The sequence below is a fragment of the Dermacentor andersoni genome, chromosome 3, assembly GCF_023375885.2.
Source record: "Dermacentor andersoni chromosome 3, qqDerAnde1_hic_scaffold, whole genome shotgun sequence".
Taxonomy (NCBI): Eukaryota; Metazoa; Arthropoda; class Arachnida; order Ixodida; family Ixodidae; genus Dermacentor; species Dermacentor andersoni.
In genome coordinates this window covers 85759810-85781855 of record NC_092816.1, presented here as the reverse complement: position 1 = coordinate 85781855, position 22046 = coordinate 85759810, and the positions used below count along the sequence as shown (strand labels likewise).

Genomic DNA, 22046 nt, shown 5'->3' with positions numbered 1-22046 from the left:
GCGCGGAATGCTTAGCAGCGGGTCTGAGGAGTCGACGCTCGATCTGCTTAGCCACGCAGTCCGAGGTTCCGATGCGCGGAATGCTTAGCAGCGGGTCTGAGGAGTCGACGCTCGATCTGCTTAGTCACGCAGTCCGAGGTTCGGATGCACGAAATGCCTAGCAGCGGGTCTGAGGAGTCGACGCTCGATCTGCTTAGTCACGCAGTCCGAGGTTCCGATGCGCGGAATGCCTAGCAGCGGGTCTGAGGAGTCGACGCTCGATCTGCTTAGCCACGCAGTCTGAGGTTCCGATGCGCGGAATGCCTAGCAGCGGGTCTGAGGAGTCGACGCTCGATCTGCTTAGTCACGCAGTCCGAGGTTCCGATGCGCGGAATGCTTAGCAGCGGGTCTGAGGAGTCGACGCTCGATCTGCTTAGTCACGCAGTCCGAGGTTCGGATGCGCGGAATGCCTAGCAGCGGGTCTGAGGAGTCGACGCTCGATCTGCTTAGTCACGCAGTCCGAGGTTCGGATGCGCGGAATGCCTAGCAGCGGGTCTTAGGAGTCGACGCTCGATCTGCTTAGTCACGCAGTCCGAGGTTCCGATGCGCGGAATGCCTAGCAGCGGGTCTGAGGAGTCGACGCTCGATCTGCTTAGCCACGCAGTCCGAGGTTCCGATGCGCGGAATGCTTAGCAGCGGGTCTGAGGAGTCGACGCTCGATCTGCTTAGTCACGCAGTCCGAGGTTCGGATGCACGGAATGCCTAGCAGCGGGTCTGAGGAGTCGACGCTCGATCTGCTTAGTCACGCAGTCCGAGGTTCCGATGCGCGGAATGCCTAGCAGCGGGTCTGAGGAGTCGACGCTCGATCTGCTTAGCCACGCAGTCTGAGGTTCCGATGCGCGGAATGCCTAGCAGCGGGTCTGAGGAGTCGACGCTCGATCTGCTTAGTCACGCAGTCCGAGGTTCCGATGCGCGGAATGCTTAGCAGCGGGTCTGAGGAGTCGACGCTCGATCTGCTTAGTCACGCAGTCCGAGGTTCGGATGCGCGGAATGCCTAGCAGCGGGTCTGAGGAGTCGACGCTCGATCTGCTTAGTCACGCAGTCCGAGGTTCCGATGTGCGGAATGCCTAGCAGCGGGTCTGAGGAGTCGACGCTCGATCTGCTTAGCCACGCAGTCCGAGGTTCCGATGCGCGGAATGCCTAGCAGCGGGTCTGAGGAGTCGACGCTCGATCTGCTTAGTCACGCAGTCCGAGGTTCCGATGCGCGGAATGCCTAGCAGCGGGTCTGAGGAGTCGACGCTCGATCTGCTTAGCCACGCAGTCCGAGGTTCCGATGCGCGGAATGCTTAGCAGCGGGTCTGAGGAGTCGACGCTCGATCTGCTTAGTCACGCAGTCCGAGGTTCGGATGCACGGAATGCCTAGCAGCGGGTCTGAGGAGTCGACGCTCGATCTGCTTAGTCACGCAGTCCGAGGTTCCGATGCGCGGAATGCCTAGCAGCGGGTCTGAGGAGTCGACGCTCGATCTGCTTAGCCACGCAGTCTGAGGTTCCGATGCGCGGAATGCCTAGCAGCGGGTCTGAGGAGTCGACGCTCGATCTGCTTAGTCACGCAGTCCGAGGTTCCGATGCGCGGAATGCTTAGCAGCGGGTCTGAGGAGTCGACGCTCGATCTGCTTAGTCACGCAGTCCGAGGTTCGGATGCGCGGAATGCCTAGCAGCGGGTCTGAGGAGTCGACGCTCGATCTGCTTAGTCACGCAGTCCGAGGTTCGGATGCGCGGAATGCCTAGCAGCGGGTCTGAGGAGTCGACGCTCGATCTGCTTAGTCACGCAGTCCGAGGTTCCGATGCGCGGAATGCCTAGCAGCGGGTCTGAGGAGTCGACGCTCGATCTGCTTAGCCACGCAGTCTGAGGTTCCGATGCGCGGAATGCCTAGCAGCGGGTCTGAGGAGTCGACGCTCGATCTGCTTAGTCACGCAGTCCGAGGTTCCGATGCGCGGAATGCTTAGCAGCGGGTCTGAGGAGTCGACGCTCGATCTGCTTAGTCACGCAGTCCGAGGTTCGGATGCGCGGAATGCCTAGCAGCGGGTCTGAGGAGTCGACGCTCGATCTGCTTAGTCACGCAGTCCGAGGTTCCGATGCGCGGAATGCCTAGCAGCGGGTCTGAGGAGTCGACGCTCGATCTGCTTAGCCACGCAGTCCGAGGTTCCGATGCGCGGAATGCCTAGCAGCGGGTCTGAGGAGTCGACGCTCGATCTGCTTAGTCACGCAGTCCGAGGTTCCGATGCGCGGAATGCCTAGCAGCGGGTCTGAGGAGTCGACGCTCGATCTGCTTAGCCACGCAGTCCGAGGTTCCGATGCGCGGAATGCTTAGCAGCGGGTCTGAGGAGTCGACGCTCGATCTGCTTAGTCACGCAGTCCGAGGTTCGGATGCACGGAATGCCTAGCAGCGGGTCTGAGGAGTCGACGCTCGATCTGCTTAGTCACGCAGTCCGAGGTTTCGATGCGCGGAATGCCTAGCAGCGGGTCTGAGGAGTCGACGCTCGATCTGCTTAGCCACGCAGTCTGAGGTTCCGATGCGCGGAATGCCTAGCAGCGGGTCTGAGGAGTCGACGCTCGATCTGCTTAGTCACGCAGTCCGAGGTTCCGATGCGCGGAATGCTTAGCAGCGGGTCTGAGGAGTCGACGCTCGATCTGCTTAGTCACGCAGTCCGAGGTTCGGATGCGCGGAATGCCTAGCAGCGGGTCTGAGGAGTCGACGCTCGATCTGCTTAGTCACGCAGTCCGAGGTTCGGATGCGCGGAATGCCTAGCAGCGGGTCTGAGGAGTCGACGCTCGATCTGCTTAGTCACGCAGTCCGAGGTTCCGATGCGCGGAATGCCTAGCAGCGGGTCTGAGGAGTCGACGCTCGATCTGCTTAGCCACGCAGTCCGAGGTTCCGATGCGCGGAATGCTTAGCAGCGGGTCTGAGGAGTCGACGCTCGATCTGCTTAGCCACGCAGTCCGAGGTTCCGATGCGCGGAATGCTTACCAGCGGGTCTGAGGAGTCGACGCTCGATCTGCTTAGTCACGCAGTCCGAGGTTCGGATGCACGAAATGCCTAGCAGCGGGTCTGAGGAGTCGACGCTCGATCTGCTTAGTCACGCAATCCGAGGTTCCGATGCGCGGAATGCCTAGCAGCGGGTCTGAGGAGTCGACGCTCGATCTGCTTAGCCACGCAGTCTGAGGTTCCGATGCGCGGAATGCCTAGCAGCGGGTCTGAGGAGTCGACGCTCGATCTGCTTAGTCACGCAGTCCGAGGTTCCGATGCGCGGAATGCTTAGCAGCGGGTCTGAGGAGTCGACGCTCGATCTGCTTAGTCACGCAGTCCGAGGTTCGGATGCGCGGAATGCCTAGCAGCGGGTCTGAGGAGTCGACGCTCGATCTGCTTAGTCACGCAGTCCGAGGTTCGGATGCGCGGAATGCCTAGCAGCGGGTCTGAGGAGTCGACGCTCGATCTGCTTAGTCACGCAGTCCGAGGTTCCGATGCGCGGAATGCTTAGCAGCGGGTCTGAGGAGTCGACGCTCGATCTGCTTAGTCACGCAGTCCGAGGTTCGGATGCACGGAATGCCTAGCAGCGGGTCTGAGGAGTCGACGCTCGATCTGCTTAGTCACGCAGTCCGAGGTTCCGATGCGCGGAATGCCTAGCAGCGGGTCTGAGGAGTCGACGCTCGATCTGCTTAGCCACGCAGTCTGAGGTTCCGATGCGCGGAATGCCTAGCAGCGGGTCTGAGGAGTCGACGCTCGATCTGCTTAGTCACGCAGTCCGAGGTTCCGATGCGCGGAATGCTTAGCAGCGGGTCTGAGTAGTCGACGCTCGATCTGCTTAGTCACGCAGTCCGAGGTTCGGATGCGCGGAATGCCTAGCAGCGGGTCTGAGGAGTCGACGCTCGATCTGCTTAGTCACGCAGTCCGAGGTTCCGATGCGCGGAATGCCTAGCAGCGGGTCTGAGGAGTCGACGCTCGATCTGCTTAGCCACGCAGTCCGAGGTTCCGATGCGCGGAATGCCTAGCAGCGGGTCTGAGGAGTCGACGCTCGATCTGCTTAGTCACGCAGTCCGAGGTTCCGATGCGCGGAATGCCTAGCAGCGGGTCTGAGGAGTCGACGCTCGATCTGCTTAGTCACGCAGTCCGAGGTTCGGATGCACGGAATGCCTAGCAGCGGGTCTGAGGAGTCGACGCTCGATCTGCTTAGTCACGCAGTCCGAGGTTCCGATGCGCGGAATGCTTAGCAGCGGGTCTGAGGAGTCGACGCTCGATCTGCTTAGTCACGCAGTCCGAGGTTCGGATGCGCGGAATGCCTAGCAGCGGGTCTGAGGAGTCGACGCTCGATCTGCTTAGTCACGCAGTCCGAGGTTCCGATGCGCGGAATGCCTAGCAGCGGGTCTGAGGAGTCGACGCTCGATCTGCTTAGCCACGCAGTCCGAGGTTCCGATGCGCGGAATGCCTAGCAGCGGGTCTGAGGAGTCGACGCTCGATCTGCTTAGTCACGCAGTCCGAGGTTCCGATGCGCGGAATGCCTAGCAGCGGGTCTGAGGAGTCGACGCTCGATCTGCTTAGCCACGCAGTCCGAGGTTCCGATGCGCGGAATGCTTAGCAGCGGGTCTGAGGAGTCGACGCTCGATCTGCTTAGTCACGCAGTCCGAGGTTCGGATGCACGGAATGCCTAGCAGCGGGTCTGAGGAGTCGTCGCTCGATCTGCTTAGTCACGCAGTCCGAGGTTCCGATGCGCGGAATGCTTAGCAGCGGGTCTGAGGAGTCGACGCTCGATCTGCTTAGTCACGCAGTCCGAGGTTCGGATGCACGGAATGCCTAGCAGCGGGTCTGAGGAGTCGACGCTCGATCTGCTTAGTCACGCAGTCCGAGGTTCCGATGCGCGGAATGCTTAGCAGCGGGTCTGAGGAGTCGACGCTCGATCTGCTTAGTCACGCAGTCCGAGGTTCGGATGCGCGGAATGCCTAGCAGCGGGTCTGAGGAGTCGACGCTCGATCTGCTTAGTCACGCAGTCCGAGGTTCCGATGCGCGGAATGCCTAGCAGCGGGTCTGAGGAGTCGACGCTCGATCTGCTTAGCCACGCAGTCCGAGGTTCCGATGCGCGGAATGCCTAGCAGCGGGTCTGAGGAGTCGACGCTCGATCTGCTTAGTCACGCAGTCCGAGGTTCCGATGCGCGGAATGCCTAGCAGCGGGTCTGAGGAGTCGACGCTCGATCTGCTTAGCCACGCAGTCCGAGGTTCCGATGCGCGGAATGCTTAGCAGCGGGTCTGAGGAGTCGACGCTCGATCTGCTTAGTCACGCAGTCCGAGGTTCGGATGCACGGAATGCCTAGCAGCGGGTCTGAGGAGTCGACGCTCGATCTGCTTAGTCACGCAGTCCGAGGTTTCGATGCGCGGAATGCCTAGCAGCGGGTCTGAGGAGTCGACGCTCGATCTGCTTAGCCACGCAGTCTGAGGTTCCGATGCGCGGAATGCCTAGCAGCGGGTCTGAGGAGTCGACGCTCGATCTGCTTAGTCACGCAGTCCGAGGTTCCGATGCGCGGAATGCTTAGCAGCGGGTCTGAGGAGTCGACGCTCGATCTGCTTAGTCACGCAGTCCGAGGTTCGGATGCGCGGAATGCCTAGCAGCGGGTCTGAGGAGTCGACGCTCGATCTGCTTAGTCACGCAGTCCGAGGTTCGGATGCGCGGAATGCCTAGCAGCGGGTCTGAGGAGTCGACGCTCGATCTGCTTAGTCACGCAGTCCGAGGTTCCGATGCGCGGAATGCCTAGCAGCGGGTCTGAGGAGTCGACGCTCGATCTGCTTAGCCACGCAGTCCGAGGTTCCGATGCGCGGAATGCTTAGCAGCGGGTCTGAGGAGTCGACGCTCGATCTGCTTAGCCACGCAGTCCGAGGTTCCGATGCGCGGAATGCTTACCAGCGGGTCTGAGGAGTCGACGCTCGATCTGCTTAGTCACGCAGTCCGAGGTTCGGATGCACGAAATGCCTAGCAGCGGGTCTGAGGAGTCGACGCTCGATCTGCTTAGTCACGCAATCCGAGGTTCCGATGCGCGGAATGCCTAGCAGCGGGTCTGAGGAGTCGACGCTCGATCTGCTTAGCCACGCAGTCTGAGGTTCCGATGCGCGGAATGCCTAGCAGCGGGTCTGAGGAGTCGACGCTCGATCTGCTTAGTCACGCAGTCCGAGGTTCCGATGCGCGGAATGCTTAGCAGCGGGTCTGAGGAGTCGACGCTCGATCTGCTTAGTCACGCAGTCCGAGGTTCGGATGCGCGGAATGCCTAGCAGCGGGTCTGAGGAGTCGACGCTCGATCTGCTTAGTCACGCAGTCCGAGGTTCGGATGCGCGGAATGCCTAGCAGCGGGTCTGAGGAGTCGACGCTCGATCTGCTTAGTCACGCAGTCCGAGGTTCCGATGCGCGGAATGCTTAGCAGCGGGTCTGAGGAGTCGACGCTCGATCTGCTTAGTCACGCAGTCCGAGGTTCGGATGCACGGAATGCCTAGCAGCGGGTCTGAGGAGTCGACGCTCGATCTGCTTAGTCACGCAGTCCGAGGTTCCGATGCGCGGAATGCCTAGCAGCGGGTCTGAGGAGTCGACGCTCGATCTGCTTAGCCACGCAGTCTGAGGTTCCGATGCGCGGAATGCCTAGCAGCGGGTCTGAGGAGTCGACGCTCGATCTGCTTAGTCACGCAGTCCGAGGTTCCGATGCGCGGAATGCTTAGCAGCGGGTCTGAGTAGTCGACGCTCGATCTGCTTAGTCACGCAGTCCGAGGTTCGGATGCGCGGAATGCCTAGCAGCGGGTCTGAGGAGTCGACGCTCGATCTGCTTAGTCACGCAGTCCGAGGTTCCGATGCGCGGAATGCCTAGCAGCGGGTCTGAGGAGTCGACGCTCGATCTGCTTAGCCACGCAGTCCGAGGTTCCGATGCGCGGAATGCCTAGCAGCGGGTCTGAGGAGTCGACGCTCGATCTGCTTAGTCACGCAGTCCGAGGTTCCGATGCGCGGAATGCCTAGCAGCGGGTCTGAGGAGTCGACGCTCGATCTGCTTAGTCACGCAGTCCGAGGTTCGGATGCACGGAATGCCTAGCAGCGGGTCTGAGGAGTCGACGCTCGATCTGCTTAGTCACGCAGTCCGAGGTTCCGATGCGCGGAATGCTTAGCAGCGGGTCTGAGGAGTCGACGCTCGATCTGCTTAGTCACGCAGTCCGAGGTTCGGATGCGCGGAATGCCTAGCAGCGGGTCTGAGGAGTCGACGCTCGATCTGCTTAGTCACGCAGTCCGAGGTTCCGATGCGCGGAATGCCTAGCAGCGGGTCTGAGGAGTCGACGCTCGATCTGCTTAGCCACGCAGTCCGAGGTTCCGATGCGCGGAATGCCTAGCAGCGGGTCTGAGGAGTCGACGCTCGATCTGCTTAGTCACGCAGTCCGAGGTTCCGATGCGCGGAATGCCTAGCAGCGGGTCTGAGGAGTCGACGCTCGATCTGCTTAGCCACGCAGTCCGAGGTTCCGATGCGCGGAATGCTTAGCAGCGGGTCTGAGGAGTCGACGCTCGATCTGCTTAGTCACGCAGTCCGAGGTTCGGATGCACGGAATGCCTAGCAGCGGGTCTGAGGAGTCGTCGCTCGATCTGCTTAGTCACGCAGTCCGAGGTTCCGATGCGCGGAATGCTTAGCAGCGGGTCTGAGGAGTCGACGCTCGATCTGCTTAGTCACGCAGTCCGAGGTTCGGATGCACGGAATGCCTAGCAGCGGGTCTGAGGAGTCGACGCTCGATCTGCTTAGTCACGCAGTCCGAGGTTCCGATGCGCGGAATGCTTAGCAGCGGGTCTGAGGAGTCGACGCTCGATCTGCTTAGTCACGCAGTCCGAGGTTCGGATGCGCGGAATGCCTAGCAGCGGGTCTGAGGAGTCGACGCTCGATCTGCTTAGTCACGCAGTCCGAGGTTCCGATGCGCGGAATGCCTAGCAGCGGGTCTGAGGAGTCGACGCTCGATCTGCTTAGCCACGCAGTCCGAGGTTCCGATGCGCGGAATGCCTAGCAGCGGGTCTGAGGAGTCGACGCTCGATCTGCTTAGTCACGCAGTCCGAGGTTCCGATGCGCGGAATGCCTAGCAGCGGGTCTGAGGAGTCGACGCTCGATCTGCTTAGCCACGCAGTCCGAGGTTCCGATGCGCGGAATGCTTAGCAGCGGGTCTGAGGAGTCGACGCTCGATCTGCTTAGTCACGCAGTCCGAGGTTCGGATGCACGGAATGCCTAGCAGCGGGTCTGAGGAGTCGTCGCTCGATCTGCTTAGTCACGCAGTCCGAGGTTCCGATGCGCGGAATGCCTAGCAGCGGGTCTGAGGTCTGAGGGAAGAAAGAGGCGCATAATGGGTGACGATGACAACAGAAGGAAAATGTAGAACATATGGCAAGCAATTTGGCATGCTCAAAGTCTGCAATCCAGGCGACCTCCCCTATGGAACGCCGGACCAACGGCGAAGTGTGACGCCCTCACGTGGCGAGCTCGGCCAATGAGTGATTTCGGAACGACCTTCAATCATTTGCTTTTATTGCGAAGCAATACTACTTTAGGTCGCACTTCAGCCCGTTCAGTGGCGAGGCGGTGGTAGGCACCATTGACCTTTAGCGTGACCTCGCTGCGTGACGTCACACCACGTGACCTAGAGTGTGACGTCACACCAGCTGTGTAAAAACGGGGCCCCATCTCACGCCGTCGCTAGGCGAGGCGGTAGCCACTAACGGCGGCCTAACTCCCGCTCCTCTCAGGCATTACCGAGTATATTTATTCAATTACTACCAGCTTATCCGAGAATAACACACTATTGCTTCGCAATTACCAGGCTTAACCAAGCTAAGCCACGGCCGTTTTTTTTTTGTGAAGATAAGAAATGCGCTTCCTGACAAAACCAAGATGGTGGCGCTCGGCTGCGCCGTTCAGAAGATATTGCGGCTTGAAAAACGCCGTTTATTTGCGATTGCCGCGAAGTTTTTCGTCACCTTGGCTGATACAACATTTAGAGCGTAGCTCTTTTAGGCGCTCATTCCTGCATTCGTCGGCGAAACCGAGCACGGCGTAAATTTGCACAGCGAAGGATGAAAGAACGAACACGGAGCGCAGCAGGGGATGAAAGACAGCGATAACGAAGAGAGCGGGAGGAGGAAAGCGGACGAGGAGGGTATGGCGAAAGCGTAAGAAAAGCGCAGGGCCACGCAAGACGGGCTTTGCGGCGAAGACCGCTACGAGATGGCGCCAGAGTAGCTCGTCGTCGTCTGTCCACGACACCATATACGGAAAAACAGCGCCGCATGCATGAGCGGAGGTCTCTGCGGCGGCTTCTGTGAATTGGACCCACGCACTGCCTCTAGTGATCACCCGATTAGCAAGGCAGTCGCGCCACACTTTGCTCCGTTTGCAATGTGCCGCACGAGAGACTGTCTGCGTAGGCCAATATACCAAGAAATGAAAACACATATAGAGCTGCACTGAAGTTTCGCATTGAGGAGTATCGTAATCACTGGTGAATTTTTTAGCGCGCTTCTACGTCTGAAGTTTCTAATGGCCATTTTGAAATCAGAAAACTAGAAACTGAAAATGTGATGTTAAATAGATCGAATTTTCGCCCATTGTCGCGATGCAAAAAGCTGTGTCCCTCTAAACAGGGCAGATGATCACAGGAAGAGTTCGAACGAAGCGATCAACTGTGGTCGAACAAAAAATGCCTCCAACTTTCATCTCAGGCCCTAATTGAGACAAGTCCCATTGTAAAAACATCTGCTCTAGCAGCATTCCCTTTAAGTATAGTTACATCAAATTTAAATTGTGGAGTGTTATGTGCTAAAACCAGTCTGATTAAGAGGCACCCCATAGTGGAGACCTCCAGGTTAATTTAGACCACCCGGGGTTCTTTAATGCGCGCAAAATACACGGTACACGAGTGTTTTCACATTCTGCCCGATCAGAATGTGGCTGCATTGTACGAGACCAAACCTGCAACCCTCGCCCTCAGCAGCGCTATGCCATAGCCACAGCAAAGCTGCAGAATATATCAGTGTGAAAGGCCCTGGCTAATGTGTTGCATTTCTCAGGTGATAGTGTGGAGAATGTTTGTGCTATAACATATTTTTCACACTCGGTTAGCCGTTGAAGAAGAGTAGCTTTCAGTGTGGAAATCAAACATTTTATTTGAACAGTTCTGACAAACAAGCTTTATGAACAAGTATTCGAGGACACCCGTGCAAGTGCTTTGTCCAAGTGTTCACCACCAAATACAACATGTGGCAAACCACCACTGTACATATATTCACATCATAATAAGACATCATATCGAACTCCTTTTCCCATAAAACAAATAAGAACAGCAAAGCAAAGTGGTGATCGTTCGTCTACTAACACTCAATGGAATGCTTATCAACATATGGGGATCACCAAAAGTTGAATACTAAGCAGCCACTTCATTTGCTCAAATGCAGAGGCACATATAAAAAGATGATTTCTTAAATGCTCCACAAGGATATAACTGTCCTGAATTGACATCAGACCGACAGACAAAGAAATGGATTGTATCACGTAATGGCAAAGAATTCCAAACAATGATTGCAGAGAAGTAGCAAGAAAGCGGACAAAAAAGATTGGAAAAGGTTCCCTGGGCTATGCTGTACACAAGTAATTGAAAAAACTGGATGCCCAGTAACTGTTCCTTGGTTGGGGCTATATTTAGTGCTGGTACCAGAGATACTACAGCAGAGCACAATAAAGTTTTGCTGCAATAAGCATATGCTTACTATTCAAAGCTGGCAGTAGCAGCTATCTATTTAACCCGTGTAAGCATAATTAGCACGAGCTTTCTCCTAAGATCAACAATTTTGGCTTAACTTGCAAACACAAAAGTACGTAACTTTCTATAAGCTACCACTCAAACACTCACAGAAAAAGGCTCTCAATCATTTTGCAGCTTGACGTATGTTGGCAACTTGTATGATGTTACCTGTACTAAAGTTGCACTTGTACTTCAAACAAACTACCTTTTTATTTAACATCTTTTCTAAAACAACAACTTCAATAGACACTATTCTGTTATAGGTCTGGTGCAAGTACAAAAACAAATACTCGCTTGTCATACTGCGCCCAAGTGAAGAGGACTGACAGGCATTTCGCTCAAGCACTACGATCATAAAAACTGCCAAATTCTGCACCAAGTGCGTGGTCACACATAAACAACATTTTGGCAGCTCATGTTTATGTACAGGGATGTAGTGACGTGTCTTGTAGAGAAAACGTTAAAAATGTGTCAGAAAGGCCACCTCGGAGAGTATCAGAAATCTCTGCATTTCAGCGGATAAGTAATAGCTGCACACTACTTTAAAGCTGCGAGTCGGAACTGTATTCAATGTAAAAAAAAAAAGAGGGAGAGCAGGGTTACCCAAGTCACATACATAACCTCACAACTGGCACACACAGTATACATGATGTGTACCACAATTATAAGAGCTAGCAATTAGGATGGGATCACACGAAACAGCTGGCATACTGTGAAGGCTAGAGTATAGTTCAAACACAAGGGGCTAAAGCTGCTCAAGTTGCTTTAAGGTTCTTTTTCAACATTTTATTAAAAAACCTTTTACAGAAAACATAACATAGGTATATTGCTATAACAACAGGCTGAATAGCAAAATATGAAAGAAGGGAAGGTTTTGCTAAAGCAAATGCTACACGCTTGAACAATGATGCATTAGCAGGGATTTTTAGCTCAAACAGCAGTGCCTAACCTTTTGCATAAAATCAACCAGTGGGTCACAATTCAGGCATGGTGAAACACCAACAATGGTGCAAAACAAGAAAAACCAAAGCAGCAACAAAAGAAGAAAAAAAAAACCAGGAAAGCTACATGGGCCCAGGACCAGACAGCAACAAGCTGGAAATCTAAAGAAGAAAACAGACAGCAGAAAAGAACAAAGCAGCAATCACGCAACAAGCACCAGTCACCACCACAAGTCGTGCCATGACAGCTGGAAGAGGCTAGTGGTCACATCATCCCACAAGTCGCACCAACCCTGTCACAAAACCAACCACAGTTCGACTGCGTGCACGGCACGGAGATGCATGCTTCAAGGTGGGTGCACTGCTCTTTTCACAAGCGAGGCATTCCACCAGGCAGCAGCTGTCATACGGCACCCAGGTGGCGATAGGCGGCAACGCCAATGGCCGCAGCTGCCACCACCGCGCTGCCCATGACCAACGTCCAGTTACGAATCTGCATGCACAGAACAGCCACCCGTGCTTTTGAGACCAGGTAATGTGACGCAGTCTGTGATAGAGCGTAACGTTCGGCTAGTTAGCTTATCTTAGAAGGCATGGCAACGCGCAGAAAATGAGGACAGAGACAAGACACCAGACGAGCATTTGTGTGGTGCTTCTCTTCTGGCGGTTTCTTGTGGCAAGAGTAGTTTGCAAGCCATGTGCAGCTGTCTGCCTCCCGTTTGAACTGCTAAGTCAGCACCTTCTAGACGACAGGAGGGCCGTGCACTTTCAGCCACGACATCTTGCACAAGGGCACTAAACATGACTTGTATTTCCCACTGAGACACACGCTCACTTGTCTTCCGGTGTGACGTCATGGCTTTAACCATCCATTATCCAAGACAAATTGGCCTGGTGCCTTAACTGGCTCCCAGTTATTCCCCTGCTACACAAACACGCCACAAAAAGGATGCTGAAATACAATAAGTTTACGCCGATAAGGCATTACTTCAAAACTGTTTGCTTTAATTTCGCAGTAAGAGGGTGATTATTAGATGAGAAAATCAAAGCGAAATTTCTATATCCTTAATTTAGTGCTGTAATGCTAGTCCTAAGATGTCAAAGTGAGGACGAACTTCAAGTTGTCTCATTTTGTTTAGGATACCGTGACGTAGTAAACGTTTTTTCAAACTTGGCAAGTTAAATATCCGGCACCTTTAGAATAAAATACAGTCCATCTTTACTGATAAATAATAACCAGGCCCCAAGCAGAGTTTGGGTACGGGCTAGTTGGTATTCCATTGTTTCCATAGCCATTACAGAAATGATGCAATTTCACGACATTATCGCAAACTGGCGCAGGCACTTAAAAGCAGTGTTGCCTCCCATCTTCTGCTTTACAGTCTCTGCTCGGTTATCAAGTCTCCTCTAATGGTAAGAGTGGATTTTTTAGTACTATTGCTGAAGGCTAACTTACTACAATGCAACCTCAACGTATCCTTCCTTTTATTGTCCCTTGAGCCTTGCACATACATTATGCTAGAAGAGCAAGGAGTGCCCGTACAAAATAAGTTCCTCGTTAGGGGCGTGTGAGTATTCGAAACTTCCGAACAAGGAATCAAATGGTGTCCTAGTCGAATAGCCACTATCTATAAATACAAACATTTTTCAAAATGTTTTCAAATATTTTAACTCATCCGCTATGTACAATCAAACATAAAATTGGAGCTAAAGTACAATAAGTTTTCATCCTCGTGGGCATCGTATATAGACATGAAACTTGAGAACCTATGTAACGGAGCAAGCTACGTCTCTCAGACTCGACTGGCTTTCTAGTGATCATTCACACTTTCTGAAGAGTGCTGTGTACGCAAACTGCTTCATTTTTCCCAATGCTTCATTTGTGCTTTTTAACCCTTTCAGGGTCAATGACATAAATATATGGCGTCCCGAACAAGTCCAAAATGGTCGATGCCGTACATTTAACTGCGTCGTCTGTACGTTTAAAAAGCGTCCCAATTTTCTTTTTCTTTCCTGGCATGTGCTGCCACTGTGCGGAAAGATGGGAAATTTTTTTCTTGCACCTCCCTTTGTCTGTTTTCGTTGCATGGTTTGTTTTAGAGCCAATTTGTTTGCTCCGGCGCATCTACATGTATATACAGTCCATCCCGTAATATATCAAACTTGAAGGGGATCGCGAAATAGTTCGATATATCAATAATACGAAATATAAAATATGCATGTCAAAAGCTTCTCTAACAACTCCACACATCTCAAGGCAGTTTCCCGATGTCGTGACTAACGGGAACTTGCCGATCTGTGCCTCCAAGGCGTGTAAAAAAATAAAAACACAGCGCGATGACCAGAGCACTTTATTTCGGAAGAAGAAAATCTGTGACCTTTGCTTGCTTTTTCTTCTGCACCATCAAGTTCATTAAGCTGTCCTCAAGCTTGTTGACAGTGTCCAAATGAGAAAGGCCAGCTCTTTCCATTGTGCCACAACAGTGGCGAATGACGCTGAAAGCTGATGCAAGTTCAGCTGCAGTGCATGGTGGTTGGTCCTCTTCGCCGGAACCTTCGCTGCTGCTCGAGTCTGCGCCCTCGTCACGCATGATGTCAGCCACAATCTCCGCATCAGCGCGATCCGCTACAGCTTGCACGCTGTCATCAGCGCTGATGAAATCGCATGCTGTAATGCCGCCTGGGATGGCACCTGGGAATGCCGAGAGCATGCGAAATTCGCTGTCCAGGCATCCAGTGTCATCGTCTTCACCGTCAAGACATCCGTCTGCAGCTACCACAAAGCCTGCTTTGCGGAAGCAGTTCACAATTGTGCTTTTCTTCACGTCGTTCCAAGCACCAGCCAGCATTTGAATGGCTCCGAGGAGGTCCACCTTGAGTTCGTTTCCTAATCGAAGGTTGATTAGAAGCCTCTGCAATAATCTTCATCTGTACCCAACCTTAAACGCCTTGGTCAAGAGGCTGAAGTTTTACCGTCGTGTTTGGCAGCAGAAACTTGAGGGTGATCTGCTGTAATGGGCAGACAACATGACGGGCCGAACAATTGTCAAGAAGAAGACAAACTTTGCGGCCAGACTTCTCCAGTTCAGCATCCCATGCCTGTAGCCACTCAACGAAAAAATAATGTGTCATCCAAGCTTTCTCATTGGACACGTATCGAACTGGGAGGACTTTCGCGTTCTTAAAGCAGCGTGGCGACCTGCTCTTTCTGATAACAAACGGCCATAGTTTGCATGACCCATCCATATTTGCCGCAAGCAAAATCGATACGCACACTTTGCTGTTCTGTCCACCGTGGCATGTGGTGCCCTTCAGATGCAGTCTTGTTTGGCAGCATTTGCCAAAACAGTGCCGTCTCATCTGTGTTGAATATTTGCGACGGCCTCCACCCGTCGAATGATGTCCGCCTCTGTTGAAAAATCCAAATTCTTGCATTTCTTTCGCGGCCGTGACTCCGGAACACGTGCCAAAAGCAGAAAGATAAACGCACTGTACCACACGAGTCTCAAGCCTTCGCGTTGGTCTCGTGAATAAAAGGAACAAAGTGAATCAAAAGACGCACCGCTCCGCACAACCACAAGCCCAAGCTGCCCTGACCTCGTTCGTCTCATTGCGCCACCGGTGTCGGCCAACCAAAACACAGGAAACGGGCACCTGCGGTCAGCGTGGTTTCTCCCTCCCGCTTCCCTTTCACACCCAATTGCACTCCAAGTGCTCCTTGTCATGTGCCTTTTACCCACAAGCCCCTTTCTCAGAGTGCGGGGCGGCGCACGTGAGATCGCCGGAACAGCGCGAGGAGAAGCACACTTGCGGGGTTGGGATGCGATGGGAGAAGCGCACTTGCAGGGGGGGTGGTGGGAGAAGCGCACTTGCCGGGGCGCAGCTCGGGATGGAGTTCGATGCATCGATATGCCGGTGCACGGGAGTTCTACATACGCGAACAATAGCGCTATACTTTTGCATGGGATTCCCAAGGGGATTTTTCAACTGTTCGATATAGTCAATAATTCGATATATCCGGGATCGACTGTACTACCACTCGTGCATTGGTGTGCACGCGCGGGCAAGCGGCGGTTAGTTTGGGTTTTGTTCTGCGGGAGGTTTTGGCTTATTGCGCTCGAAAAACTGATGGGTATCTTTTCACCAATCGCTCAAAGAGTGACTGCCTGTTACTCGCTCGTTTATTGCTCACAGGAGTGCATATACAGAGGATGCTGCCATGCATGCGTCCCCCCCCCCCCCTTTTTTTTTTGAGACTCGTGAAAACTAATTGCCTCTGGTTAGCGATAAGATGATGATTAGCTGAAGTTTGTCACACGTTTTGCTTTTTTGATGGGTACTCAACCATGCAGTTTTATTGAGTGCGCTCACCTACGCTATGGACCCAAGTATTAGTGTAAGAGCAGGAACGTTTGAGATTTGCGAAATATTCTTGTGTGCACATGTTCTAAGCCTTTAACTATGTATATAACAATGCATTAAATTTTTTATTCTTGTAAGTTTATTTCCCTTTTTTTTTGTTATTCATGAATAAACAGTATACATATACCAAGGCAAAATATTTTTTTCTCACTTGACAGTCACCCTAAAAAGTTACAGCAAGTTATTTTCGAAATGGGTCCCTCTGAAGAATTTAAATCTGCAATAAAAAGATCACCCATGGGCGGTCGCATATGGCGAAAGAAATCGACTCTGAAAGGGTTAATAGGAAGCACATTATAATGTGTAGTGTTATGTCAGAAACTTGTTAACGTTGTGAATACTAGGATGTGAACAATGTTTACCACTTGTGAAAATGGCTGCTCATTATACGAAGACTATTAAAAAATTATTCAATATTCAATTAGAATCGATAGACTTTTGGAACTATCAGATTCCTACTCGATTAGGTCAAAAATGACTATTCGTGCACCCTTACTCCTTATAACTATAAGTTAAAATGAGGGCAACGTAGTGACATTATTGGTGATTGATTCGTGGGGCTTAACATGCCAAAGCAACACTGGATTCATGATGGGTGCTCTAGCGGAGGAGTCTAGACTAACTTTGATCATCTGGTGCTCTTTAGTGTGCCCCTAGAGCTAAGTTAGTGAGTGTTCTTGCATTTTGGCTTCATCGAATTGTGGTTGCCACAGCCGGGAACTGAACCCACGACCTTGTACTTGGCAGCAGAATGCCACAGCTAGTGAGCCACCATGGCATATATATAGTATTGTCATGAAAAGTGAGAGGTTGACATAAGTTTTGCTTTCTTTTCATATTTAAAAGCTTTATCTCTCCAAAAGAAATCTCCTTTGTCTGTGCACATACTAATCTCTTACACACACAGTCATGATCAATGCTCCAGAGCCTTCCGATCAATCTTAATGCTTGTGTTCTTTCCGCTCGCAAAGTTGTTCCTGTAAGTTTAGATAAAAAAAGTGACAAACGATTTTGTTTCATATCGTATGGCATTTTGACTGCACCTCACCCACTTTTTCATTAACTAAATGAAACATATCTCCACTGGTAGTAGTAGCCACAAAGGAACAAATTAATGTGAAGTAATTAGTCAAGCTGCTGTGGGGTGTGCTTCTCCCGAACAGCACAAATTTCAGACAATACCTCTTGAGAAAAATTTTTGACATGCAATAGCCAGGTATTTCCAGGAATGTTATTGTCAACAGTTTCTTTAATGTGAAGCATTCTTTACCTCGTACGAAACACTTTGTGGTGTAGGTAGGCAAGTTCCTGCTGTAACTTGTTTCTATATAGCCTGTTCAATTAAAAAAAATTGTGTCCTTCGAACAGAGACCTTCAACATTTCACAGCTGTTTTAATGATGTGTTGGCTCACGAGTTCTTTAATATGCTAAGGCTTTCAATCAATCACTCCTACACTCTGTAATTGAATCATGGAATTGTTTCCCTGATCTCACTGTCAATGAATGAAATCTAAAACAATACTGAGGGGTGTTAACGAAACACATGCAACTAACCACTGTATTCTTCTTACCATTCATTTAATTGTTGCTAATTGCATGATTTACTGCGTTACAACTTTTATATTAATGAATCCTTGTAACAACTCAACATGTATGATGTACGTCAACATTTATCGAACGTTGTCCACCCATTATGCCTATCCAACATGTCAGAGCCTATTATATGTAATGTTTTTGTATATTTTATTTATTGTTAACAATGATTTACTGGGTCAGAGATTTATTATTTATGTTTTATTTCTGTGACGGCTTATTTGACTGATGTATGCCAACATTCTTCCAACGTTGTCCTTCTCAAAACCCCCTTGCAATACCTTCAAAGGCCTTTAAGTGTATAATAAATGATGATGGTGACATTTAGAACTTGCCAAGCAAAAATGATGCCATTCTTTGCAACATAATTTGTATATATACTACCATGTCTCAACCGCATTGGTGATATTCCTTTGTACCCTCCTGCCAAAATCCCCAAAGTAGGATTGCAGTATCAATAAATAAAAAAAAAAATTGCCACTGTGTCAATTTTATGCGGCAATGAAAACTTTCTAATACTATTATGTATGCAGCGCTTTCCTTTTGTTCATACTTCCATCTTCAGATAATATATCCACGCTTACCGATACTCACTTTCCTTTTTATGTTTGCTCCCATGCGATTGGTCAGGAAACACACAAAAAGCGTGTTTCACAAAAATAAAGAGGACTGTTTTCTAGACTTCTATGCTGGACATCCATTCCTCGACTACTGGCGGTCATTCTGCCACCGAATATGTAACAGTAGTCTAGAATCCTGATTATTATCTTGGGACATAATGCTAATCATGGGCACATGGCACTGGAAGACCGACAATGCTACTATCTTGGCTCAGACATAGCACGAGTATTGTGCATTGTATGAGGTAGAATGCTGCACTGTGTCAAATCACTTTGGAATCTGATATGATTGAGCAGGTAATATGAAAATGTTGCTTGTAATGGAATTTTGCAGCCAGGCTCCATTGTATTCAACCTTAGTTTGCACATACTAACTGTTACTTAGGTGCAAGGATTCTACCTGCAATCAGAAGTGACAACTATATTCCCCGGCGGCTAAGAATTTTGCACCAACAAGCGTGTAATTTTTGTGGAATGTTTGGCTGATATGCAGTTGTGCTTGCTACAAGTTTCCACAAATTCAACTTGATTTCACATATCCTGCAATGACAGCAATAAAACGGTAGGTAAAATAATAACTTGCATTCACCATGAAAGAAAATAATGGAGGTTTGATATCGACATGGCACTGATCAATTTCAACTAATTGTTCTTTTCGGCAAAAGGGCTAGAAAATCAGTACAATTACACAATGGCTCCATGAGTCATCATCATAATTAAATTGAGTGACAGTAGGCCGTGAATAAAAAAAAAGTGGTCCTGTCTGTCCAGTTAAAGCTGGTTCCATAAGCAGTCATTAGAACCCGATTTTATGACATGTTGCATAAATGCAGGCAACATGTAAGTTGCTACAACAGTTGTGCCCATGCAAGCGCCAAACATAACGTAACCATGAGCATGCCACAGTGCATGCCAACAATTACGGATATGAGGGAAGTGGCAATGACAGTTCCACCATGCTGATGCAACAAGGAAGTGCAAGGGGAGGGCTTCCTAGCAACACAAAAGAACCTTTTCTATTGAAAGAAGCTACCATTACATTGAGACCAAAACATCAATAGGACAATTCCAGCGCAAGCCATTAAAGTAATGCCTTCAGATAACTGTGATAGACCACCAATAAACACGCGCTTTTTGGTTCTCACCAACAAGAAAACGAGACTTTCCGAGAAAACGGAGATCTGCATTTTGCCGGCCAGCTCAAGTCAACAGCAGGAATGCCTCCCTCACAGATCTTCAATTACCTTTGTCCTTATACAACCAACATAACCTTATTTTTCCATCGTTGTGATGATAAAGAATTGCACAATGCCAAAAGTGCGAGTTACGAAGACATTGCTGGGCAAAACTGTGCCCGCGTCGCGCAACACACAAATCACAATGACAGTGGCAAGCACAGTCACCGGTCATTGAACCTGAGCTCACAGGTCAAGTTGGTACACTGTTTTTACGTGAATCACTGTGCATTCCAGAGTAATCCCTCGCACTTGCTTACATACAAGAATTCTACAACAGTATTTCTGTTCCGTGCGCAACGCCAATATGATTAGACAAGGCTATTTTAGCTACAGAATTACTGATTACATAAAAAAATTCTGGATACAGTAGGTGCATCTTGTGCCGAGCGATAACTGTTTAACAGCCAAAATTCAGCGACGTACAGTCATTGGCGAAGACGCAAAAATATGTACACGTGACTTTACAGCATACTTGCAAGCACACCTATATGTCTAGTGCTGCAGTGTGTCTAATGTCCGATATCAGCTGTGATGCCGCCCTGTTGTGGTGACGTGTATCCTGTGCGTCAGCTGTGATTGACACTGCAGCACCCTCAGTCGGTAGATTCAGCCAGCAGAATGCTTTCAAGCAACCAAATGAGACAACGTTTTTTATTGGTGTGCCGTCCTTACAACATTATTATTAGTCACTGCTTGTCCATTCAACAACATGCCCGACAATATATGGCATTATCGTACCTATTGAACCGCTGCACTCGCTTCTTTCCCAGTAGCCTATCAAAGTGTGTGCCAACAGCTACTGCTGGGGCCACAAGATGTGGCTAACAGACCACCAATTATCTGTCTTACGTATTCTCCACTCGTTCCTCTTAATTTGACTCAACTAGAGTATTAGCTACCCATGCTTACTCTAAAACCCTCACCACTGTATTTCTGGCTCCCCCCCCCCCCCCCCCCCCCGCCTTTACGCTATGCCTATCATCTCTCAGTCTCATAGTTACTTGCACAATTTTTAGGTTGCATTCACGTTTCTATCTCTTTACGTTTCAGTCTCATTGCTCAGTACTGCTAAAAAACAAGTGATTACCTCAAACACTGATATACAGAGTTCAAAGAGTGATACTTCAGTGATTAGATTAGATTATGGGGTTTTACGTGCCAAAACCACTTTCTGATTATGAGGCACGCCGTAGTGGAGGACTTCGGAAATTTCGATCACCTGGGGTTCTTTAACGTGCACCTAAATCTAAGTACACGGGTGTTTTCGCATTTCGCCTCCAACGAGATGCGGCCGCCGTGGCCGGGATTTGATCCCGCGACCTTGTGCTCAGCAGCCCAACACCATAGCCACTGAGCAACCACGACGGGTACTTCAGTGATTACCCATGCTGTTGAACACAATGTAAAATTTAAAGTGGGGATACAGTGACTACTGGTACCTATACTGTCAAATATACTGAATTCAAATTGGAAAGCAGAAAAGAGTTCGAGATATTTAACATTCAAAATACACAATTACGCTAACTGCATCTGTAGCTGAAACTTCACCGTACAAGAACAGTTTTTGTTCACTTTAACAAATGGAAGGTCACTGATTGGTTGGTGCTTGAAAGGCACCCAATTTGCAGGATTCTGTGAAACAATGCATCTTGCAACACGACAGCATGGGCCCACATACAGGCACCAGTCGTTTTTTTTTTTCTGGACATGCTAAACTATTAAATCTTCTTCAAGGCATCGGCACTTGCCTATTGAGATGCCAGATGCCTCATAGTGTAGCGTTTGATTTCCCAGATTCTGCCTGCATGACAGCACGCTAGCTTGGTTAGTGCAGTGAGTAGAATCGGTGACTATATTGTTTTGATACTCTGCCAACGCCTCCATGGCACCAGATGCAGGGAAAGGACGTCAGTGTTCTTGCCTAGTCAAGCCAGTAGCCACCAGCTGCATCCGAGCTATAGGGTGTTACGGCTGGCGTCTAGCACCTCGTGCAGAAAGGAATTTCACCCGACCTTCACCCCCCATGCCTCGTCGAAATGAAGCGAGACTTCCTAATTCGCCATGACCATCCCGAGTGCTGTTACGACTGGCGTCTGGCACCACGTGCAGAAAGGAATTTCACCCGACCTTCTCTCACCATGCCTCGTCAAAATGAAGCGTGACTTCCTAATTCGCCATGACCATCTCGAGTGTCTGCCGGTTGGGCGGAAGCCCTGCAGTGTTTACAGGCCTGTTTTGTGTGTGGGTGTGCGACTTTAGAGGGACCCCTTCCTCGAACCGTCAAACTCTACAGGAGAACTTCCACGAACCAGCAACGCGCAAAAGAGACGGACAAGCGTCTACAATTCCAGGAGGCTCGGTACCACCAGAGGTGTGGTATAACCGGAGGCGGGGCCCTCTTCTCG

General features: G+C 50.6%; 1 protein-coding gene across 1 annotated transcript in view; it reads right to left on the bottom strand.

Annotated features, from left to right (window-relative positions):
- Window positions 1–10171: 10171 nt before the first annotated feature.
- Window positions 10172–22046, bottom strand: part of LOC126543953 (peptidyl-prolyl cis-trans isomerase FKBP8-like) — a 43376-nt gene continuing 31501 nt past the window's right edge. Inside the window, exon 12 of the mRNA XM_050191127.3 lies at window positions 10172–12260. Coding sequence (XP_050047084.1) covers window positions 12171–12260 — 90 coding nt within the window. The 3' untranslated portion in view covers window positions 10172–12170. The remainder of the gene's footprint in view (window positions 12261–22046) is intronic.